General features: G+C 36.4%; 1 protein-coding gene across 1 annotated transcript in view; it reads left to right on the top strand.

Moving 5' to 3' along the window:
• Positions 1-565: 565 nt before the first annotated feature.
• zcchc7 (zinc finger, CCHC domain containing 7) overlaps positions 566-20,451 on the top strand; it is a 44,371-nt gene continuing 24,485 nt past the window's right edge. The window contains 2 exon segments of the mRNA XM_043243721.1: positions 566-747; positions 2,442-3,025. Of these exon segments, the coding sequence (XP_043099656.1) occupies positions 2,455-3,025 (571 nt within the window). The 5' untranslated portion in view covers positions 566-747; positions 2,442-2,454.

Here is a 20,451-nt window from a genome sequence, read left to right as displayed (position 1 = left end):
AGTATTATATACATTTATTATTTATATATTTATTTGTGCAGCCAATGGAGGAATTATACTTTTATTTTATTGTGAATGTTTTTTTTCCCTCTTTGTTTTGATTTAGGTTTGTTGGTTTTAATCACTAAGGATTTTGTAATGATTTTAACCATTGCTTACCAATGTTTCACACTGTTTTTGAAAAACATTGACCATTTTTTAAATAACATTATTGATATTTTTATCATGAAATTGAGTGGGTCATTATTTCCATAGTATTTTCCCTACTATGGATGTCAATGGTGACCCAAAACAGCCTGTTTACAAACTTTCTTCAAAATGTCCTCTTTTGTGTTTGGCAGAACAAAATTAACCACAGAGCTAAAGAACTAAAAGCAGAACTAAATTTGGAAGTAACTAAACTAAACTAATTCGGAACTACTCGAGAGTGAGTAATTGATGACAGAATTTTCATTTTGGGTACACTATTCCTTTAAGTTCCCGGGGCTTTCAAGTTTAATTCCTGCCTCCTCTATGTTTCTTCTCAATTTAATACAAACTAAAAATTCAAGAAACAGTTCCTTATTTGCACTATGAACAAGAATGGCAATAACTAAAACAATCCCCAGACTCAAGAGTGACTGACCTTCCGTGCGTGTGCTATGTAGCGCTTTTCCCAGGTAAGAATGCTAGTTGGCCAACCATTTAATTTTCCTGCGGAGTCCGGAAGCGGGTGTCCCTGAGTTGCAAATCGGAATTTATAAACAGGTGAGATTTTTATTCACTTTCGTACCGAACCCGATGAAACGTGCCGTATGGTGTAGCTGAGGTCGCACGTGTTTTTAAAACGCTGTCTTGTACGTTTGTTAGTAATACGTCTTCAGCCGGCGTCCATGTGTACGTGAACACACGTGGGTCATTGAGCAGCACTTGATAGCATTGAGGCTAACGCATCAGAGACATGCTATCTAATGTTGGTTTTCGTTGACATAAGGCTGTTACAGTACAAGGACTTAATATACTCATACGTTTTGTACAGATATTTATTATTGGGAATACCCCTAGGCTTCTTGTTTTTTACTGGATTCTTTAGTTTTTAAGCTAGCCAACTGCCACAGTGTCCATAGCTTATGTCATGTGTTGTGTTCAGAATCTTTGGAAGTTGTCATGTAACCGATTATAAAAGTATTTTTTGTGACTTGTGCTGCTGTCAAACAGGATCAGTTTATTTTTCAACACGCACCGTGTATCCTTACGTACAACTGAGACATATAGAAAGGTGTTGATCTGGCCTTGTTGTCGTCTTTTAGGATGCAATCTGACAGTTTGACCAAAAATAAACAGCACATGTATCATGTTCATGTCGTTGCACTTTGCGTTATGGATAGACGTAGTCTTTTCTTGGCTCTACTGAAGTCCTGCGTTTGAATGAAAATGTGACTGTTTGAGGAACTGTTTATGAATTTATGTCATACTGATTTCATTTGATCATATCTAAGTTCTCCCCTGCCTCTCTGTTTCTGATCATACAGTAAATTAATATTGTTTCTTCTGTAAAAAGCTTCCAACGATGTTTTGTTCAATGGCTCACGTGATGCATAACATAAGATGATTTAATGACAAATGAAATATGGCAGTGTTTACTGCAAAATATACAGTTGTCTCAAACAGCATGTATATACTGTAGAAACAGCGAAATAATGAATAATATTCAACAAAAGAAGTTGTTTATAAACTTTTGAAACGTCATGGAGCAACATTAATTAACAATGAGCAATAAATTCATTACAGTATTAATTCTATCCAATCATCCATCACAATTTGCATCTAAAATAAAAGTTTTTGTTTACATATGTATGTATTGTCTCTTTATTATGCATACATAAATTCATCTGTATATATTTAAGAAAAATGTGTTATATTTCTGGGAGTAAATATATTACAATATTATATAAATCATTTGAATATAAATACATGTAAACATTTACTAAATCTATGCTGCATGTGTCTTGATATACACAATTAATAAACACAGAAACATGCAGAAACATGTAAACAAACTTTTGAATAAGATTAATCATTTGATAGCATTTATTAATCATTGGTAATGAATAAAAACAGCTGTTTATTGTTAGTTGAGGGCAATTAAATAACATTAGTTTGTACAACTTTTGATTTGAATGATATAAAGCTATTAAACATTGATATCAATAATAAAATTCTATTATTATAAAATCTATTTTTCTATATTATTTTGTTACAAATGTAGTTAACACATGGAACTTTATTGTAAAGTGTTCCTTGATTTTTGTTTTGTAAAATCAATTTCTGTCAGCACGTACAGATCTTTTTTTTGGATCCTATACAGATCTTGACAGGGTTATATACTAAAAATAGTCTGTATGGCCTCTGAACAATGATTTATGACGATGATGTTTATGGCTGGGTTGCTCTGTGTTTAGGGCTCTCCTTGAGATGTTCTCAGGGTTTCAGAAGTGGGATGACTACGAGGACGAGTTGTACCAGGACGATGAAGACTCGAGTTTGTCTGACACTAACAGTGAGCTGGAGTTCCAGCTTTATTCCCAACTGCACTACAGCGCTGAGATCCAAGAGGATCCCGAGGACTCGAGAGAGGTCCAGTCATCAGTACCACCGACTCGAACACAGCAGAAACCCTTGCCTCCTGCTCCACCTGTAGATGTTATCGTGATTGACTCTGGCACAGATGCCATCACGGTGTCAGACAACACGGAGGACGATGACAGCGTCTGTAATAGAAAGGGTCAATCGTCATCAAAACTTTGGAACAGGAAGTTGCAGACCCATAGCTTGCTTTCGCCCTCTCTGCCACAAGTTCAAGCAAGAAGGAGCTCCCCAGTTGATGTTGTTGTGTTGAATTCTGATTCAGACGACTCTTCTGAATCTGTACCTCCTTTTGTGGAGGATCTGGATTCGGACTCGGATGGGACGGAGAACTGGATGATCCTGGGCCTGGACAAACAGGATGGAGATCAGAACATACAGCTCAACCTCTCCGTAGAAGGTAAGAATTTGACCCAGCTCCATGTAACGTTTGTGCTTCTCTTTTCCATACAACAAATCTATTAATAGGGGCTATCAAGAGTCAACCTAGGTTTGAAAATAAAGTCTGTCTAAAGGCCCTTCCACACTGAGTCAGAAATTGTCACGTGTCGTATTATTTATTGGTTCATTAAAATTGAAGATTTTTAACGAAAATGACTTGGTGTGCAATGACCATAACACTTTAGTTTAGGGATTAATTCTCACTATTATATACCATACTCACTTATTAGCATGTCTGTTAACATATTGGCTGTTTATTTTTGCTTAAAGCACAAATTCTGCACGATGATATTCGTAATTCTACCCAATACCTAAATCCAAAAACTACAAAACTATTAATAAGCAGCAAATTAGTCATATTTATTGGTTTGTTAATAACGAGAATTACACCTTAAAATAAAGCGAGACTGAATATAAGAGTGCAAATGATATTTGAGAGCGCAGTGTCTTTCGGTATTGTTTTTTTTGCTTTGTTCGTTTGTTTTATGCTTGATTTTAATTATTTATTCATAATTGTATTATTTAATTTCTTTCCTGGGCAGTGCTTGTGCTCAAAAACCTGATTTAGTTTAGCCTACCCGTAAGAAAAAGTGTGTGTGTGTGTGTTTATTTGAAAGTGTTAGTTTGTTAGTCAGTGTTTGTATGGGGGCTTGCAGGCCAGAGCACCTGCGGTCTCCATTCGTGTTAATGTAAGCACAAATTTGTGTTTATCCCCAATGCGCTTGACTGTATGTGCATCCTAATCACTGAATCTGATGTCTCATCTTCATGTATTTGTTGTAAAGTTACCGTGCCGATCGAAAGGACTAGGTGTGTGCGTGCGCGCATGCATCTGACTTCACGTGAGTAAGGTTAATTTGCATGCGTGTGAGAACATGCAGGAAAAGCAATGAGGGAATATTTCTGTGTATGTAGAGGAAAAAAACAAACAAAACATAACAAACCTCCTGTCAGAGAGCGTGAGCGAGGGAGAGAGAGACTTTAATCATAGATGAATAAAAAATGTCTTTGCAAATCTCTCCAGATCTACACATTAGGTTAACCTGCAAAGCTCAGCAAAGCAGCAAACCTCTCTCTCTTTCTCTCGGTTTCTTTCTTTCTTTCTTTCCTTCCCCCTCTTCTCTTTTTTTTTCCCCCCTCAATCCTCCCTGAATGTGTTGTCCTCATTTCCATTCGGAGACTCCTTCCTGTTCCTATTATTCATTTTCTACTCTTTCTCCTTCTCTCTTTCTTTTTGTCTAGTTCTCCCCTTCAAATACAGAGCATTTCATTGTGTCTTTTCTCCTTCTTTCCCTCCATCCATCCATCCTTCTCTTGCTCTCTCTTGCTTATTTGAATGGTGACTGTGGAGGAGTCTGTGGGCTGGTATTTCTGCTCTGTCGGTCATGCCTCTCACACTCATGTGCAGAGGGGGCCTTCTCCTGCCCTGGCCTGCTTTTGTTACCCAGAGAGAGATTCAGTGAAGGATGAGAGAGAGAGAGAGAGAGAGAGAGAGAGAGAGAGAGAGAGAGAGAGAGGAGGGGTACAGAGGGATAAACAGGGGGTGGAGGGAGGAAAGGGGCAGCTCTCTGTCTCTCTTTTTCTCCTCTGTGTCTCTGATCTCTGGGGCTTGACCCCGCACTCCAGAACATGTGGGTCACACAAGGGAGGGGAGCTGGGAGGAAGTGGCTGGAGAGGTTGCCGTCTGCCTGTGCACTTACACGTCTTAAAGCCAGAGGTTTCCATTGCCGGGTTAACTGTGCTAGAGCTTGACAAAAGACGCTCTGGTGAGGTGGGGATGTAGGTAAGGGGTTTTTAGCAGAAAGTGAGTTGAATGGACTTTAAAATAGACTTTGTTTTTTTTTTAAAAAAAAAAGCAGTTGTCAGAGTGGGAGCATTCAATTGATGCCTTTTAATCATATATTTAAGAATTTTAATCATAAATAAAATCTCTGATACTCGCTAAGGCTGACTTCTTTGATCAAGAATACTCAATAGTGTGATATTGTGAAGTATTGCTAGAGTTAAAAGTATTTTAATATTTAAAAAAAAGATTTTTGTGACGGAAAAGCTGAATTTTCCTTAGATTCTGTCACGTGATCCTCCAGAAATCATTCTGATATGCTGATTTGGTGCTCAGGAAACATTTCTAATTGTTATCATTTATGAAATCAGTTGCACTGCCTAGAACCTTTGCAGATAACTTTTTTTTTGTTGAATATTCAAAATATCATTATTTATTTAACATTATGGCATCACAAATGATATTGACTTAAATGTCAGCCAGCTAAATATTTAGAGAATGCTATTAACTGTAAGCTGGCAGATATTTGACTAATTAAATTTTTTTTTTTCAGCATTGGCCGTTATTAGAAACAAAATTTCACCTGAAATAGTATAATTAAATAAATAAATAAATAAATAAATAAAAATAATATATATATATATATATATATATATATATATATATATATATATATATATATATATATATATATATATATATATATATATATTTGAAATGTCAGAATTCATATATTTGTAAGTGAATTTAGATTTTCTTGCATTTTAAAAAATTCTAAAACACAGTATTGTATGCATACGGGAGATTTTTATATTGGTTAATATTTCCTGTCCTATCATGGCTATATGCACTCTCCATAGAGGATGAGGGAATATGTGTTTAGTTTGATTGTGTTTGTGATACACAGGTAAAGCTTTAGACAGCGGTGACTAATTTCATTTGAACACACGGACTCACACTCTCACACAAATCCAATTTTCTTCAGTTGCTAAGTCTCAAGTCTTTCATGTGTCAGCCGAACAACATAGTCATATTGCAACACACACTAAAATCCAATTGCATTTGTTAGTGTTTGTATGGTAACAGATACACACTGCTCGACAGAAGTTGATTTAAAGGATGGTACACATTTAAAAAACACTGTGATAATGTTTATTATCAATTGAAGCTAGATTTTTTTTAGTAGCATTTCAGATCATCCATCTATAATACTTTGACAGACAGATGGGTGGGTGGACAGACAATCATAACAATGGCACAAAGAGACAAAAACATCCCCAAAATCCCTCCCAAATATCCGATTTGTCCTTACAGTCCAGCACACACAGGTTGCGTCTCTGAATCTATCTGACTTTGGGATGCAGGGATGGAGGGGGGCCCTTGGACCCCACTCAAACGGAACAGACAAGAAAAAATGAGAGCCTCCAAAAAAGGAAAAAAGAAAGAAAGGAGGGGAAAAACTCTGCAAAGGGGGGGCTCTAAACTTGAATTAGAGTTGTTGAGCCTTCCTCAGTGGCCACACTTTCTTTTTTCTTCCCCCTTTGTGCCTTTTTAATTTCCATTTCCCCCTTTTTATCTTTTTTTCCAGTGTTTTTTCCCTCTCCTTTTGGGTTCTGTCTGGTTTTTCACCCTGTGAACACCAAACTTTGTCATTAGGCTGGGCTAAAGCAATGGCAGCAGATGGGCATTAGTTTAAGCTGAATGCATGGGTGTTTGAAAGAGAAATGTCTCTGAGTGTGTTTGATATACTGCAGGGCGTAAAGGTAAGATATTAGCTATACGTCTCCATCTTTTTTTTGAAATGGCATTACTGCTTATTTGTTCTGTTTAGCTCTCTTTCTCTCTCTGTTGTGACAGAGTAGTGAACGTGGCCTTGTCACTCACTGTATCCTATTGGTTGTAGTTTTCTCTTGCCGTCATCGCCTCCTTCTCGCTCCGTCTCCCTCTTTTCCTTGTATTTCCCTCTCACTCTGTTTAATGTGGCCACACCCAGACCTCCACTAATAACTGACAGCTGTCAATCATCTTTTTTTTCCTCTTGCACTTTGACTTCTGTTAAAGTCTACATGGAAATGTTCTTATTGAGAAGCAATGGTTATATATGTTTGTATGTTTATATATGGTTACATATGTTCGTCTTAAAATGTGATGCTGAATTTTTGGAAGCCATTTGGCAATTTGTTTGATCAGAAATACAATACAAATGGAAAAATCGTGAAATATTATAATAATTTAAGTGTTTTTAATGTATATATATTTCATTAAAAATGTATATAAAGGGTCATTTATTCCTGTGATGGCAAAGCTGAATTTTCAGCAGCCATTACTCCGGTCTTCAGTGTCACATGATCCTTCAGAAATCAAGATTTGGCGCTCTAGAAACATTTTGAATTATTATCAAATACGAAATCAGTCACACAGCCTAATAACAACATTGAGATTATAATATGAAAAAAGAGATTATATTGAAAAATACTAGATTTGAAGTTGGTATTGATCTAAAATTTTTGCATATGTGGGCATTTATTTTACATTTTAAAGATAACAGTTGTATTTTAACCTCCAAATCAGGAATCTTGTATTCAGTTCCAGTAGAATAAATTGTCTTTGTCAAGGTTTTGTTTGACTGCTAGAACTTCTAGCTTGTGTTTCTTTATGCAGTTCCTCCATAACACATTACCTTTTTAACACATGAAACTATGTATTGAGAAGAGCAAGAGGGTAAGGTGAATATGAATATGAATGTGCTTGTTTTGAATACGCAGTCAATAGTCGAGTGCATCATTACGGATGGGTCACAATGCTTTAGCTCGAGATGCCGGCGGTCGGGCCGGAGAAATGAGACCGCGTGTTGTGTAACTTGTGTTGCTGAGTGCTAGAGAGTGAAGGTGTTTTATCTGCAGGATTTATAAAGACTGCATAGTGCTACAAGATTCTAGCAGCTGTGTGTGTGTGTGTGTGTGTGTGTGTGTGTGTGTGTGTGTGTGAGGCGTGTGCGTGGCAGCTGTGTGAGGTGATATGTGTCTGTAGGTCTGTGTGTGTGAGATTGGAGGGCTTTTTGGGGTGTAAGTTTGTGTGTGTAAGACAAGTGGTGCTGGTTTGTGTGTGTGTGTGTGTGTGTTGCAGGGATAGGCATCAACTCTTATCTGGGCACAGCAGTGCCACTTCAGCTGAAACACCACACCCATTTCTCCACATGGTGTGTTTGAACAGACGCCATGTCCTCACACAAACACAGATTCAACATAAAATCACAGCACAAGGCTGTGATTTTATTTATATATATATATATATATATATATATATATATATATATATATATATATATATATATATATATTGAGATTTAGACATTTTATGGTTTTATTGTACAAATATTACTTCATTCATTTTACATTTTATTGTAAATGTGTTTTCAATATCATTATGACAAAATATATAGTAATATAATGTTATGAAATAGTCTCAATTGGCTTTTATGAGAAATATCCAAACACGGTCAGATGTAGGTGCTTCTTTTTTGATTATTTTCAAATTTGTCATTGCATTGCTTCTGCATATTTAGAACGTTAAATATATATTTTTTCCTTTTTATTCTACATAATCAAACCTTTCAATTTAGATGCTAATTATTTTCAGTGTTCATATTTGTATAATATACATTTTTGATTGTTATTTTGCCTAATTATGTGTTTATCCATCTAATTCTTTTTTTCTGATCGCACAGTAACTTGCATAATTCCCGAAGTAACATTACAATCCATTGAGAAGTGACTATAATTGGAGTCTCCTGTTTTCAAGGACAGTCTAACCAGCTCCCAGAGCTCTGTTATTTATTATAAAACCTTTTACCTATTCAAACAGTAAATGTTTTCCTCTACAGCAGATTTAAAGTAATAGTTATCCATACTGTAGTCATAAGTATATATTTAAATAATATTGTCAATTCATCAACAACCTTAAGAATAATCTGTGCATCCCTATGGTCAGATTTGTCATTATAAGATGTTATTATTATTTTTTTTTACATTTTGTGTGTGGACAAAAAGCTGGCATGTATTTCAGCTGCTGCTATCTTATTTGAAGCGTTTTTGTCAGGATAGTTAAAAAAAAAAAAAAAAAAAAGCAACCACAACACGACTCGCTGAGCTTTTCCCTTAAATCGAGAGAATCTCATCAAACTTTTCCAACAGATTGTAATTTTTCATCGGGTCCACATCCGGCTTCTCTGAGGAAAGAGCATTTCCATCAGCCCTTTCTTCACGAATGGCCGGTGAACTACGCTATGAGTGTGGGCAGCGTAATCCTGTTTGAAAGGTCTGCGTGTGTTCCTGGTTGGACGTCTGGCGTTTTGGGTGGGCTCTGCATGGGACAGCAGGTATCCTTAATCATGTTACGGGGTGCGGGGTGTATTTTTGAGAAGGGGTTAGCTGGCAAGCTCCCATCCCAATTTCATACTAAATGGTCACACACCAGGTTTGATTAGAGAAGGCAAGCCTGAGGTACCCAGCCCCGGTCCATTGTCATAGTTTCTGTCAGCGGTGCAGAGCGGCAGGTCTGTGCATTTAAACCGACAGCGCTGCCTGACCGTAGTTATTCTGTTGAAGGAATTATACACTCCATTTTCTGCAAGGTTACGTAGAAATGAATGAGCATTTCGACTCCGTTAACCTGCGTGTTTGGATTCAACTTTTCCTCAAACGAATCTAGAACACCGCAATGCATTTTTTCTTTTTCGAATATAAATGATTACGCACGCGCCGTCCCTTAATAATGCATTTATTAATATCCTCTCGTACTTTTTGAAGATTTAGCTATTCACCGATGACTCGAAATGAAGTTATCGGAATTACTTTGTTTGTTGGTGTGTTTTGTTAGGAGAGTTTTGTATTCTCCCGGAGTGGGTTAAATCTGAATATTGCGTCTGTTCCTCTGTGATTATCTTCACCACACGAAGATGCCGCGTTGTCCCGGAAAACCTCAAGTCCAACATCTGTGTTTGTTTTCGCAGGTGCTCATTTGGTTTGATGCGAACGTTTTTTCAATATAGAATATTTGTGTGGGCTGTTTTGAGACAAAGCGTAGTGGAAAAAGTCCCCCCACCCTCTAGCCTCTGTCGTTAATTCTGCGCACCGTATATATATTTGTTTTTCACAGAATTATTCAAATGCGATGACAAGATGGTGCCCGAAAAAAAACAAAAAAAAAAACTGAAAATGCATGTTTTGGGTTTTTTTTTTTTTAAGAAGAGGAATTGAGACCACCAAATTTTTTGATATTGTGTGTCCAGAGGTGAGAGATCCGCTTTCATCTATATGATGCCATAAATGCTGAAATGACTTATGTAGGTAGTATAGAATGAATATGAACGAATTATTCGCATTCAGACTAATACTGTAATTTGTGTTAAAGCCGATTTAAGTGTAATCCAAGCCACAATATTACGGTTAAATTCCTGGCCTGTGGATACGATCATTTCCTCTCTTGTTTTTTTATTTTTTTTATATAGTCTGGCTTGATTATCATTCTGTGCTATTGGCCCTCATAAGTTGTGTCTCTGTGCGGGGGGGAAACTTCACTGAGGGAGGAAAGGTAATTGCAATTACCAATAAAATTCATTATAATTAAGCAGTCATTTAATATAAAATCAAATTATTGCCTCAGCGACAGAGGACGGAGGCACCCCAGTGAGACCTGATTAATTTTTTTTCCTCTCCCTTTCAGCACAACTGTAACTTTTAAATCACCCTGTCTCTTTGGGTGGGGTGTCTGGGTAAGGGGTATTTATTAAAACTGAGCCAATATGATGATTACCTAACTGTTTGGAGTATTTATTAAACTGTAGACTATTAGATTATAGATTGTTAATAGAATTTTATTAGACTGGTGCAAAGTGAAGCGGGAAAATATTGAATATTGTGTCATGTTTAGTAAGTGGGACTGTACAACAACTTGCATACAGCACAACTAGCAACTTACGACAATCACGATATGTATATTTATATAACCGCCAACAACCGATTTTCAAGAAAAATCAGTTTTATGTGACATATTAATGTACAAACATTGAAAAAACTGTTTCTTGTATTTGGTATAGTAATGACAGTATATGATGCACAATTATAAGCAACTAATACTAAACCTATTAATAATAGTATAATAATAAAAGTATTTATTTATGTAAACATGTTGTCATTAAAAAAAAATTAAAATGGAGCGTAACCCAAAAGTAAAATTAAATAGCCACTATATTATTTGTATGTGCTGATGATATTCAAAAATATATAGATGGTCACCTACTTTTATTTATTTATATATTTTTGCAGTATTACTTTCCAAATGCAATCAGTAATGATAACCATTACACAAATTATTTTGAAATGCGTATTTTCAAAATGAACTTTTGAAAATAGAAAAGCGATATTTGTGGTATTTTATGGTTTATTTTAATGAAAATGTTTCTCATTTATTTGTCTCTTGCTTGTGACTGTACTGATCTCTCCACTTGAGTGGTGAGGTGTAGGTGTTTGTGTATATAATTTTATGCCAGTCGGTCTCTGTCTCACTGTTACTAATCTCTCAAGCCTTCTTAACTCCCTTAGGGACCTTCCGGAAAACGCCACCTCACTATTATTAGGGTCTCTTTTGCATATTGAGGGAGCTGCTCTCAATTGTGTGTGTGTGTGTGAGGGAGAGAGTGAAAGTGCACCAATGTGCAGCAAGAGTTTTCCTTTTTGTTGCGCCAACTGTTAAACTGAGCTTGTGACATCGAAAACAACTTCATAACTGCATATACTTCCCTGGTACATCTACTGAGAGGCAAACAGAAGGAAAGAAAGGAAGAAACAAACAAAAGAGATATATATTTATTTTTATTTTTCTATGGCATTTAATAGCACTAACAATAGTTACAACGGAAGAACTATAACAAATATAGAGTTACTTGGTATTTTCTGTATCCATGTTAATCCATGTTAGTTACCATGGTTAATCTTACTTTTTAATGTTTCATTTATAAATGTTTCACGTTTTTCCTTGTATTTTTATATTTTGAATTTTTACATTCATAAACCTTTTAATCTGGCACGTTGTGTTTTGCCATGTTCTGTTTTCGGTTATTCGTGATCATGTCAAAGCACTCCATATTCAAATCTTGTGTCACTGTGAGATTAAGGTATACTACTTACTTTATAGCTGCACTGCATTAAACCTCAAAAATGCTTGCTGCCGCATTTAGCCGTACGAGATTTCTTCCATATTGTGAATGATTTGAAAGAATGCTTTGCTATTCACTGAAGCCTTTGGAAGGCTTCTTTCTCTATAGATTTCTATATTTCACACAACGATAAAAAAAGAGAGTGTCAAATAATCCTCCAACATGCAGAAATAATGAAACCCTCTTTCGTCTGCTGCGATTTTTAGGGTCGAAAATTTCTGGTCGTAACTCATAATGACATGGAGATGTAAAGCTTAGAATTTCTTGTGCTATCTACGGCCCAAGCTTACAGTTGGTTTAGCTGTGAGCTGTGATAGCTGACGCTGGAGCGGAGAACCGGCTGTGTAGATTTTGACTTCATTGGTAGAATAAGGCTGATATGTTCATGAGGCGACAGCCAGGAAGCCATTTTTCTCATATCGTTTCACCTCTTCTTCTATTTACTGTCACTGCGATTGCTGCATACGCCAGACATATTGCCAGTTTATCTTTCCACTAAAATCCAATAATGTTTTTTGCTAGCTATCGTCCTCATTATCACATAAGCAGTGGTTTGTATTATAATATTATATAAGATGAAACCTAAGCATTTCTTAGAGTAAATAATAGCTGTAACGGCATAAAAGAATGAGAATGTAAAAACATAGAATTTTTTCAAAGCCTGTATGTTGTTTGTATAGGCCTAGTTATATTAATTTATTCATTATTTTTTCTGTATGTATGTATTTGTAATTAATGCCGTTCATAATTCAACAGAACCATTGTCAGCTCTGGCAGAGCTACCCATTCATTAAACGTAACATTTATACAGTTTTTTTTCCTTCCTTATATATTGTGACGTCTTTCAAATGATTTAACTTGATTTTGCCCCTGGGAATTGATCGGATCATTGAATCGGTGTCATTTTACCATTTTGCTCTGAAGTCTTTCATGATAACATGCATTTCATAAAATATGAATAGTCTGATTAGATATCACACTTAGACTTAGACCACTTAGTTTATCTTGTTTGTGAAATGGAGAGAACTTAAAATTGTTTTCAAAGACCTCATGAAATCCATATCCACCAGCTTTCACTCCCATGTCTGTTAGCTTTAAGAAAATGGTGTCCACTTAGCATGCTAGTTAACTTGTAATACACTATTGATGACTCATCAATGAAAACGTCCCTCCCCCCAAATACCACTTGCCTCTGACTAGCAAATGGCAAAAGAACAAGTAATGGCTTCGACAGAAGCAATGCCTATTGGCTACCATTACGCACAACCCAAACTTTCCTTACAAAAGAAAATCCATCAGCACAGAAAAGAATAATACTCTTGTCAAACAATTTCGCTTGGTGTTTATTGACATTGCACCTATCCCACAAGCCTCTCTGCTTCTCTCTGGGTGATTTCCAGATGGTATTTTGCACCTATGAAGCTCCATACGAAAGCAGGCAAAGGAAATCTGAAAAAAAAGCTCACTTCCCAAAGCATTTTACTATTGCTGTTTCTCACTAAAACCTGTGGTAATTAAGACATTACCTATTAGCTTGAAATTCTTAATTGCTCAGGAGATGTTTTGACGATTCAAACTCGAATTGAATTTAAAAAGAATATTTAACCCACCAATGGAAATTCTGTCAACATATATTCACCATCGCGTCACATACCATACCTGCACACATTTTGAAGATATTTAAAAACGTGCTTTGGTCTCCGTCACCTTTCATTGTATGGACAATGACATTAGAAGCATTGTTCAAATCGTTTTTTGTGTTCCGCTGAAGAAAGAGTCATGCAGGTTGTGAAACGATGATGGAGAATACATTTTTTGGATACCACTAATAGCAGTACATTTTGCTGCGGCCGAGGTAACGTTAAATTGTCACAGAGTCTTTGTGTAGCAAATGAGCACACAGTAATGTCCTGCAGCCTTTAGAGTATTCTCTCTGTGCTCGCCCTCCAGAGTGAGCAGGGCAAAGTAACGCTCACTTTTGAATGGATTTTGCTGTCTATCTGTCTATCTCCTTCCCCTCTCTCTCTCTCTCTCTCTCTCTCTCTCTCTCTCTCTCTCGTTTTCCTGAAGTGCGGTGATCAGTAGTAATTGGGTTGCCGCTGCTGACCAGCTTAGTGGCCCGGTGGACCAGCGGAAGGAGAAATGGAGAGTGTTTACGAGGTACTGAGCGTGACTGACTTTCCTCCGCAAATCTCTCCATATTTATTCAGCATTAGGCCTAATCTAAAAATCTTTCTTTCTCAACCCCCTGTTTTATATATATATATATATATATTTATTTTCTGCTTCTTTCCCTCTCTGTCTCTGTCATGCACCAAAGCGAGAGAGAGAGAGAGAGAGAGAGAGAGAGAGAGAGAGAGAGGGGTCTGGAATGTAATCCTTTTTGAGGCTAAACCACCGGTACTCTTTGATGGCATATTTAATAGATTTTTCCCATAAAGGCTTTGCCTTAAGTGACTACATTCAAATAGAGAGGTATTAGTGAGGGCATTAGGCATACGTTAAGGTGTATTAAAGAAACCTCCTGTTGTTCATATAAATGCGTTCAATTCAATTTGCAGATCTCTTTGGGCGTAATGGGATTTTCTGATGTATGGTGCAAGGACATTTTAGGGTTACATATGCATCTTACCTGCTGTTTTGTAGTAGTTTTTAAAGAAATGCACACAAACTCACTTGTTGTTTGAAGAAATTTCCATTTCTGTATGGAAATGCCAGCGCTTAAAGAACAGTTGTATATTTTTTAATGTAAGGTTTGCTTTTTGGCTTTGGAAATGCTTTCCATATGCTGTTTGTATCTCACATTCATCAGGCTATGCTTCTTTTTTGCATCAAATATTACATTTAATAGATTTTGAATGGTGAGCATTTAAACATTGCAAGTTAGACCTGTGGACTAACGCACAGTCCTGTAATTTAAATGGAAAATGCTGTAACATGGAGTTTCATTTAAGTTTTAATGGAGTTTCATTTGTCAAATAAATCAAGTAAATCAAATGTAAGGTTGTAAAATTAAGCAGCACACTAAATGAGGACATGAACATATACATTTAGTCTCCTGAGCTATTCTTCACTCCAACCTTCCAAAATAAAAGTTTACTTTAACTTAAAGAAATTTTGACAGAAATAAAGATAATATTAATATATATATATATATATATATATATATATATATATATATATATATATATATATATATATATATATATATATATATATATATATATATATATATATATATATATATATATATATATATATATATATATATATATATATATATATATATATATATATATATATATATATATATATATATATATATATATGTATGTACACACACACATCATTATTATATAATTATATTATTGAAGTTTTATGAGGCTTTATTAGGCTTGCATTTTGGTGATTTAAAATTAAAATGTACATTCAAATGCAAAATGTACAATTTGGGGAAAACCATATTAGAACAGATTTAAAAGGGTTAAAAAAACGAAACAAAAATAAGTATTTTGCACTTAATTTTAAATATTAAAGGTATTTCAGGGTAAAAAGTTAATTAAAAAAAAAAGTGTTTTTTTTGTTTAGTTTTTTTATTTAGAAACATTGTAATTCAGTAGTTTGAGCGGATTAGTTAAGGGTTTCCATTGGAAGGATTGGATAGAGGTGTGATGTCAGGTATAAGGTCTGAGGGCCTATCGTTATCATATTAAACACACATTCAAATGGGCTTGTCAGTTGGGCTTTCTTTTGGATGTTATTACCTGTCAAAGGCTGAGAAAAACAAAGTCAGATGGAGGGATGACTAGAGTGAGAGATGGATGGGTGGAGATGAATGCTTTCTGAGGAGTAAATTTAGTCCTGCCTGTCACCGTATGCAAACCATTTTATCCTTTCAAATCAAATATGCATGAATTATTACTGTAAATTGATGTATATGTTATAAAATTTTACTGAACGCTTAAGGAGGCTAAAAAAAAAAAAAAAAAAAAAATCAAAAACAAAAGCCTCCCTTTAGTAATCTGCATAGTCTGACTGTATTGGAGGAGAACCGCTGAAATGGGCTAACCGACGTAATGAATAAACAAGAGCTCGGAATAACAAGGGAAGACCCGATAAATGAGAATTACGAGCGGGAGAATGAGCTAGAAGGAAAGAGAGGAATGCCCTGGGGAAGAGAGTGAGGTGAAGATGGACAGGCAAACCCTCTCGTTACACCTTCTCTCTCTTTCTCTGTCGCTTCCTTCGGCCCCCCCTTTACCCCTCTTTCACCCAGCCATAGCCCCACCATCTGTCTTTCCCCTTCCCTTCGCCTCCGCGCCTGACATCTCTCAGCCTTTTTTAATCTCTTTTTGTTTGATGGAATTTAATGCGACTGTTTAAAAATTAGACATATCGTCTCAGCCTGCGTTTATTAGTAACGCTAAGCTATAGTAATGAAACCGAAATCACCCTTTAGAAAAATTACCTTGGTTTTATTTCAGTAAGTAACACTAAATAATAATGGTATTTGGATAGAAATGTTCACGCTAATTCATACTAAATACTCTGTCAGGGAACCGAGAGAATCCACTTTTTTATTGACACTGCAGCTTAAAATTGTATTTTTATTGAAACGATTTAATATTTGAATGTTCAATGCACAGAAAATACGGTTATTTTAGAAATAAGAGTAGGTGTTGACAATCACGCATTTACTGTGCACTGTGTTTCCTGGTAGGCATTTATTGTAAGTGTTTTTTGTTGCATTGTTTACGGTTTCCCAAATTAATTATGTTGTATTTAAGTAGGAACATTCCATTAACTATCCCATTTATTTATTTAATAAATCTGTGGCTATTATGCTCTTACTACAAATAAGCCGAGACTATTCACGAATTATTGTTTCACGATCACTTAGTTCAGTTTGTCCAATAACACGTTCTCTGCTTTATATACTTTACAGGAAATAAAAAACGAAATGTAAATGTGTCTTTTACACACTCGCTGTTTACCAACAAGGGAATTCGATTTTTGTTGAAAGATTCATCGATGCACCGTTTGTGGAAACGCCACATTTGTAGTGTTTGTTTCAATGCAACGGTTATTTTTACGCGTGCTGCCTGCTGTCAATCCGGTGGAACTGAACCCCACCCAAACTCATATTTTATTCCAGGTTGTCCGAGCTGAACAGTGCAGCGCTCCCGGACCCCCCCCGTGGACTTTTTCTGGGATCTCTTGTGGGAAGAGTAGAAATAATTCCCATTGTCTTTCATTATAATTCAAGACTGAGAGATATCGTTTTTAATAACGCCAGCTTTATGTTTCCTAATCTAATTTGTGTGGCCTATATTTAATGTGTGTGTGTGTGTGTGTGTGTGTCTTCTGTTCCCACCTGTTTTATATCCATCCTATATTATTACCACTTTTCCTAAAGTCCAATGATGGGCTACAGGCAGAAAAAAACAAAACAAATTAGAATCTTAAAGCGCTATTATTTAATTACCCCAATGGCTATGGATTTGCTCTCTGTGTGTGTGTGTGTGTGTGTGACTGAAGAGGGCGATAGAAAGGGCAGGATTATTCTGCTTTTTCAATTTACAGAAGCCCCACTGCCCACACACACCCCCTAACACCCCAGACCCATAACATACACACAAACACACACATACACACACTTCATCAGCCCCCCCCCCCAACTGCTGGAAGATAAAACAGCATTATGGTAAATTCCACTTAATGACAAATTTTTAATTTGCTGAACACGGCTGTCTCTCGCATCCCTCGTGTGCGTGTCTGTGTGTGCGCGTTCACGTTTTAGTGAGTGAGTGAATAAGAGGGAGGCCTAATTACAGTGTGGTTTGGATGGGAGGAAGAAAAGCCCTCCTCTCCTCCTATCATGGCGATAAGGGAAAGGGAATGTAGCCGATTAATGATGGTGTTTATCTCTTTTCATATAATAACAATCATGAAAAGTCGATCTGCCCCTCAGCCTGATAGAAAAACACTCCCAGAGGAGAATTTTCATCAGAATGAAATTGAAGTCGCAAGCTACTGGTTTTATTAAGTATTTCATTTTTCCTTCTAGTATGTTTGAGCGTGCATGGACGAAGAAGGAAAACCGAAGGTTTGGAATATTAAGTCTGCGTGTTGTGTGATGGGGATGTTTCCAGGGTCATTTCAATTTAAAATGATTTATTTATTTATTTATTTTTTAAATCCACCGGGCCGAGTCTGAGTATTAATTTTTCTTTTAGATGTAGCCTAGTTCATATAGAACATACAGTAGATTTTAACAGGTGAAGTGATTCTGATCTGATTTAAGTGTGGGGAAAAAAAACTTTCTCAAATAGCAAACCATACGTGCAAGCAAAATGCAGGTTTTTGATTTGAAATGCATGTTTTGGAATAAATATCAGACTGACTTTGACACACTAGTGATGATATGTTCAAAGTCGTCTGATACTGAGAGCTTTATGTCTGGAACAGACAAAAACAAACTGAAAGTTTTTCTTCACTGAAAGTGCTGTGCTTTAAACATTTAATGTAATTTGAGACCTATAATACGGACTATATCTAATAATCATTTATAACCCCTTTAACCGCGTTATACGCCCTAGCAAAAGTAAAACACTGTAAAATTACAGACAGTTTACATTAAAAAAGGCTACTAATGCTGTTTCTGTATTTTGCATATATTCAGTAATATATATCCCACGCTAGCTTCAAAGCTGCTGCAGTGACAAATCAATAATATTTAGCATGTGTAAGCATATGCATGGTGTCTTAGTGCTGTTATCGTTTGTATGGCAGGACAAGCTGTGGACATATTTCTCTGGCGGGCTCTTAAAGGAGGTTTGTCACAGACTAGTTCTGTGACGAGTGACTGATCGAGACAGAGATGTGCATGTGCACACAAGCTGTTTCTATCAATGCACTTGCAGCCTGACTGCCAGTAGTTTCCTTTAACCAAATATGCATTATTTGCATGATAATATCATTTATTTATATGTTGAAACCTTTTATTTATACCACCAATGTTGTCGTTTTCTAACATGGATTTGTAGCAGGATACGGATAAATTACTGTAATCACTCTTGAAAATGGATGTCGGTTTACGGTGCTTTACAGTACTTTGCGTTGTGTTTGTTGTATTTGGTTTTTATACGTAATGTTATTCTAAAGTCCTTATGACTTTATTTTACGGAACACAAACTAGTCCATTCTTGACCATGCAAACAAAATCATGCCGGGCAGTCAAACTCCTAAACGGACACAAAATCAACGCAACGCTCGTCCAGGATACTTCAATTATAATAATTTAAGAATATTTTTTGCATTTTATTTGTGTCAAGAATAGACCAGAGCAGATTAAAAGTTTTTATTCACAGAAGATATTTGAGCTGGAGTTTGTTAGCTACATTGTGGAAGTTTTGGGGGAAGAAAAAAAAAACTGATTTGGTTTTAGACCCTTTTGGAGCTTGGCCTTTGGTCACTTTTCTAAAAAGAGCCCCGTCAAAATTCTTCCAAATTTCTTTTTTTTTTCTCTCTTCTACCGATGGAGGAAAGTCATACAAGTTTGGAATGAATGGAGGGTAAATATGGCAGAATTACATTTTGTTGAACTCCTAGATGGACCGTCTGTATCTCTTTTTTTTTTATGGTTGAAGGCTTTGTTTTTGTTTTTTCATTAACTTGACATCAGATTACCAAGTACAAAGAGTCATGTTGAGTGTGTGCATGTGCTTTTCTCAATCCCATGTGACTTTCTTCCCTTATCTCCTGTCACTTACCCGTCTGCCACTCTGATTGGAGCGTATGGTTGCCGTGTGGTTGCCGTGCTGTTGCCATACCGCGCCCCGCTGGGCAGTAATTGGGCCCCCTCTGGGTTGCAAGAGGCAACGGTACATTGACAGACAGGTTTGGCCACCTGCCCCACCTCCCCCTTTAAACTGGGAGTCAGGAATGCCAGGAGCGTGGCAGCACGCACCGTGTGCCATGCCGAATCTTGGGTAGGGGGCAGCGCTTTGGCCAAACGCCCCAGTATCGTGTTGTACCTGCAGAGTGGGTGTAATGTGAACTGATTGGCAGATCGTTTGACAGACTTGGTGGTATGCTTACTGTACATCTTCATTGACAAGTGTTTACCTGGCTGTCCAGTTTTCATTTTTTATTTAATTTCTATTTTCCATTTTCATAAAAAGCCTATTAGAATTTCTACTGGCTTAACTAGCATTTTCTATGTCGATTCATTACATTTGATATATATCATGGATACTGTACTTACTTATTACTTGCTTATACCAGCATACTCTAGGTCATCATTTGTGAATTTGTCACATTTAGCTATTATATGCCTTATGAAGAATTGCAATCTAGTGCACAAGTAATATGGACTGCTTTTAAT

The sequence above is a fragment of the Puntigrus tetrazona genome, chromosome 1, assembly GCF_018831695.1.
Source record: "Puntigrus tetrazona isolate hp1 chromosome 1, ASM1883169v1, whole genome shotgun sequence".
Lineage (NCBI taxonomy): Eukaryota > Metazoa > Chordata > Actinopteri > Cypriniformes > Cyprinidae > Puntigrus > Puntigrus tetrazona.
The sequence above is the reverse complement of the archived record's forward strand: the minus strand, read 5'-3'. Positions and strand labels throughout refer to the sequence as shown.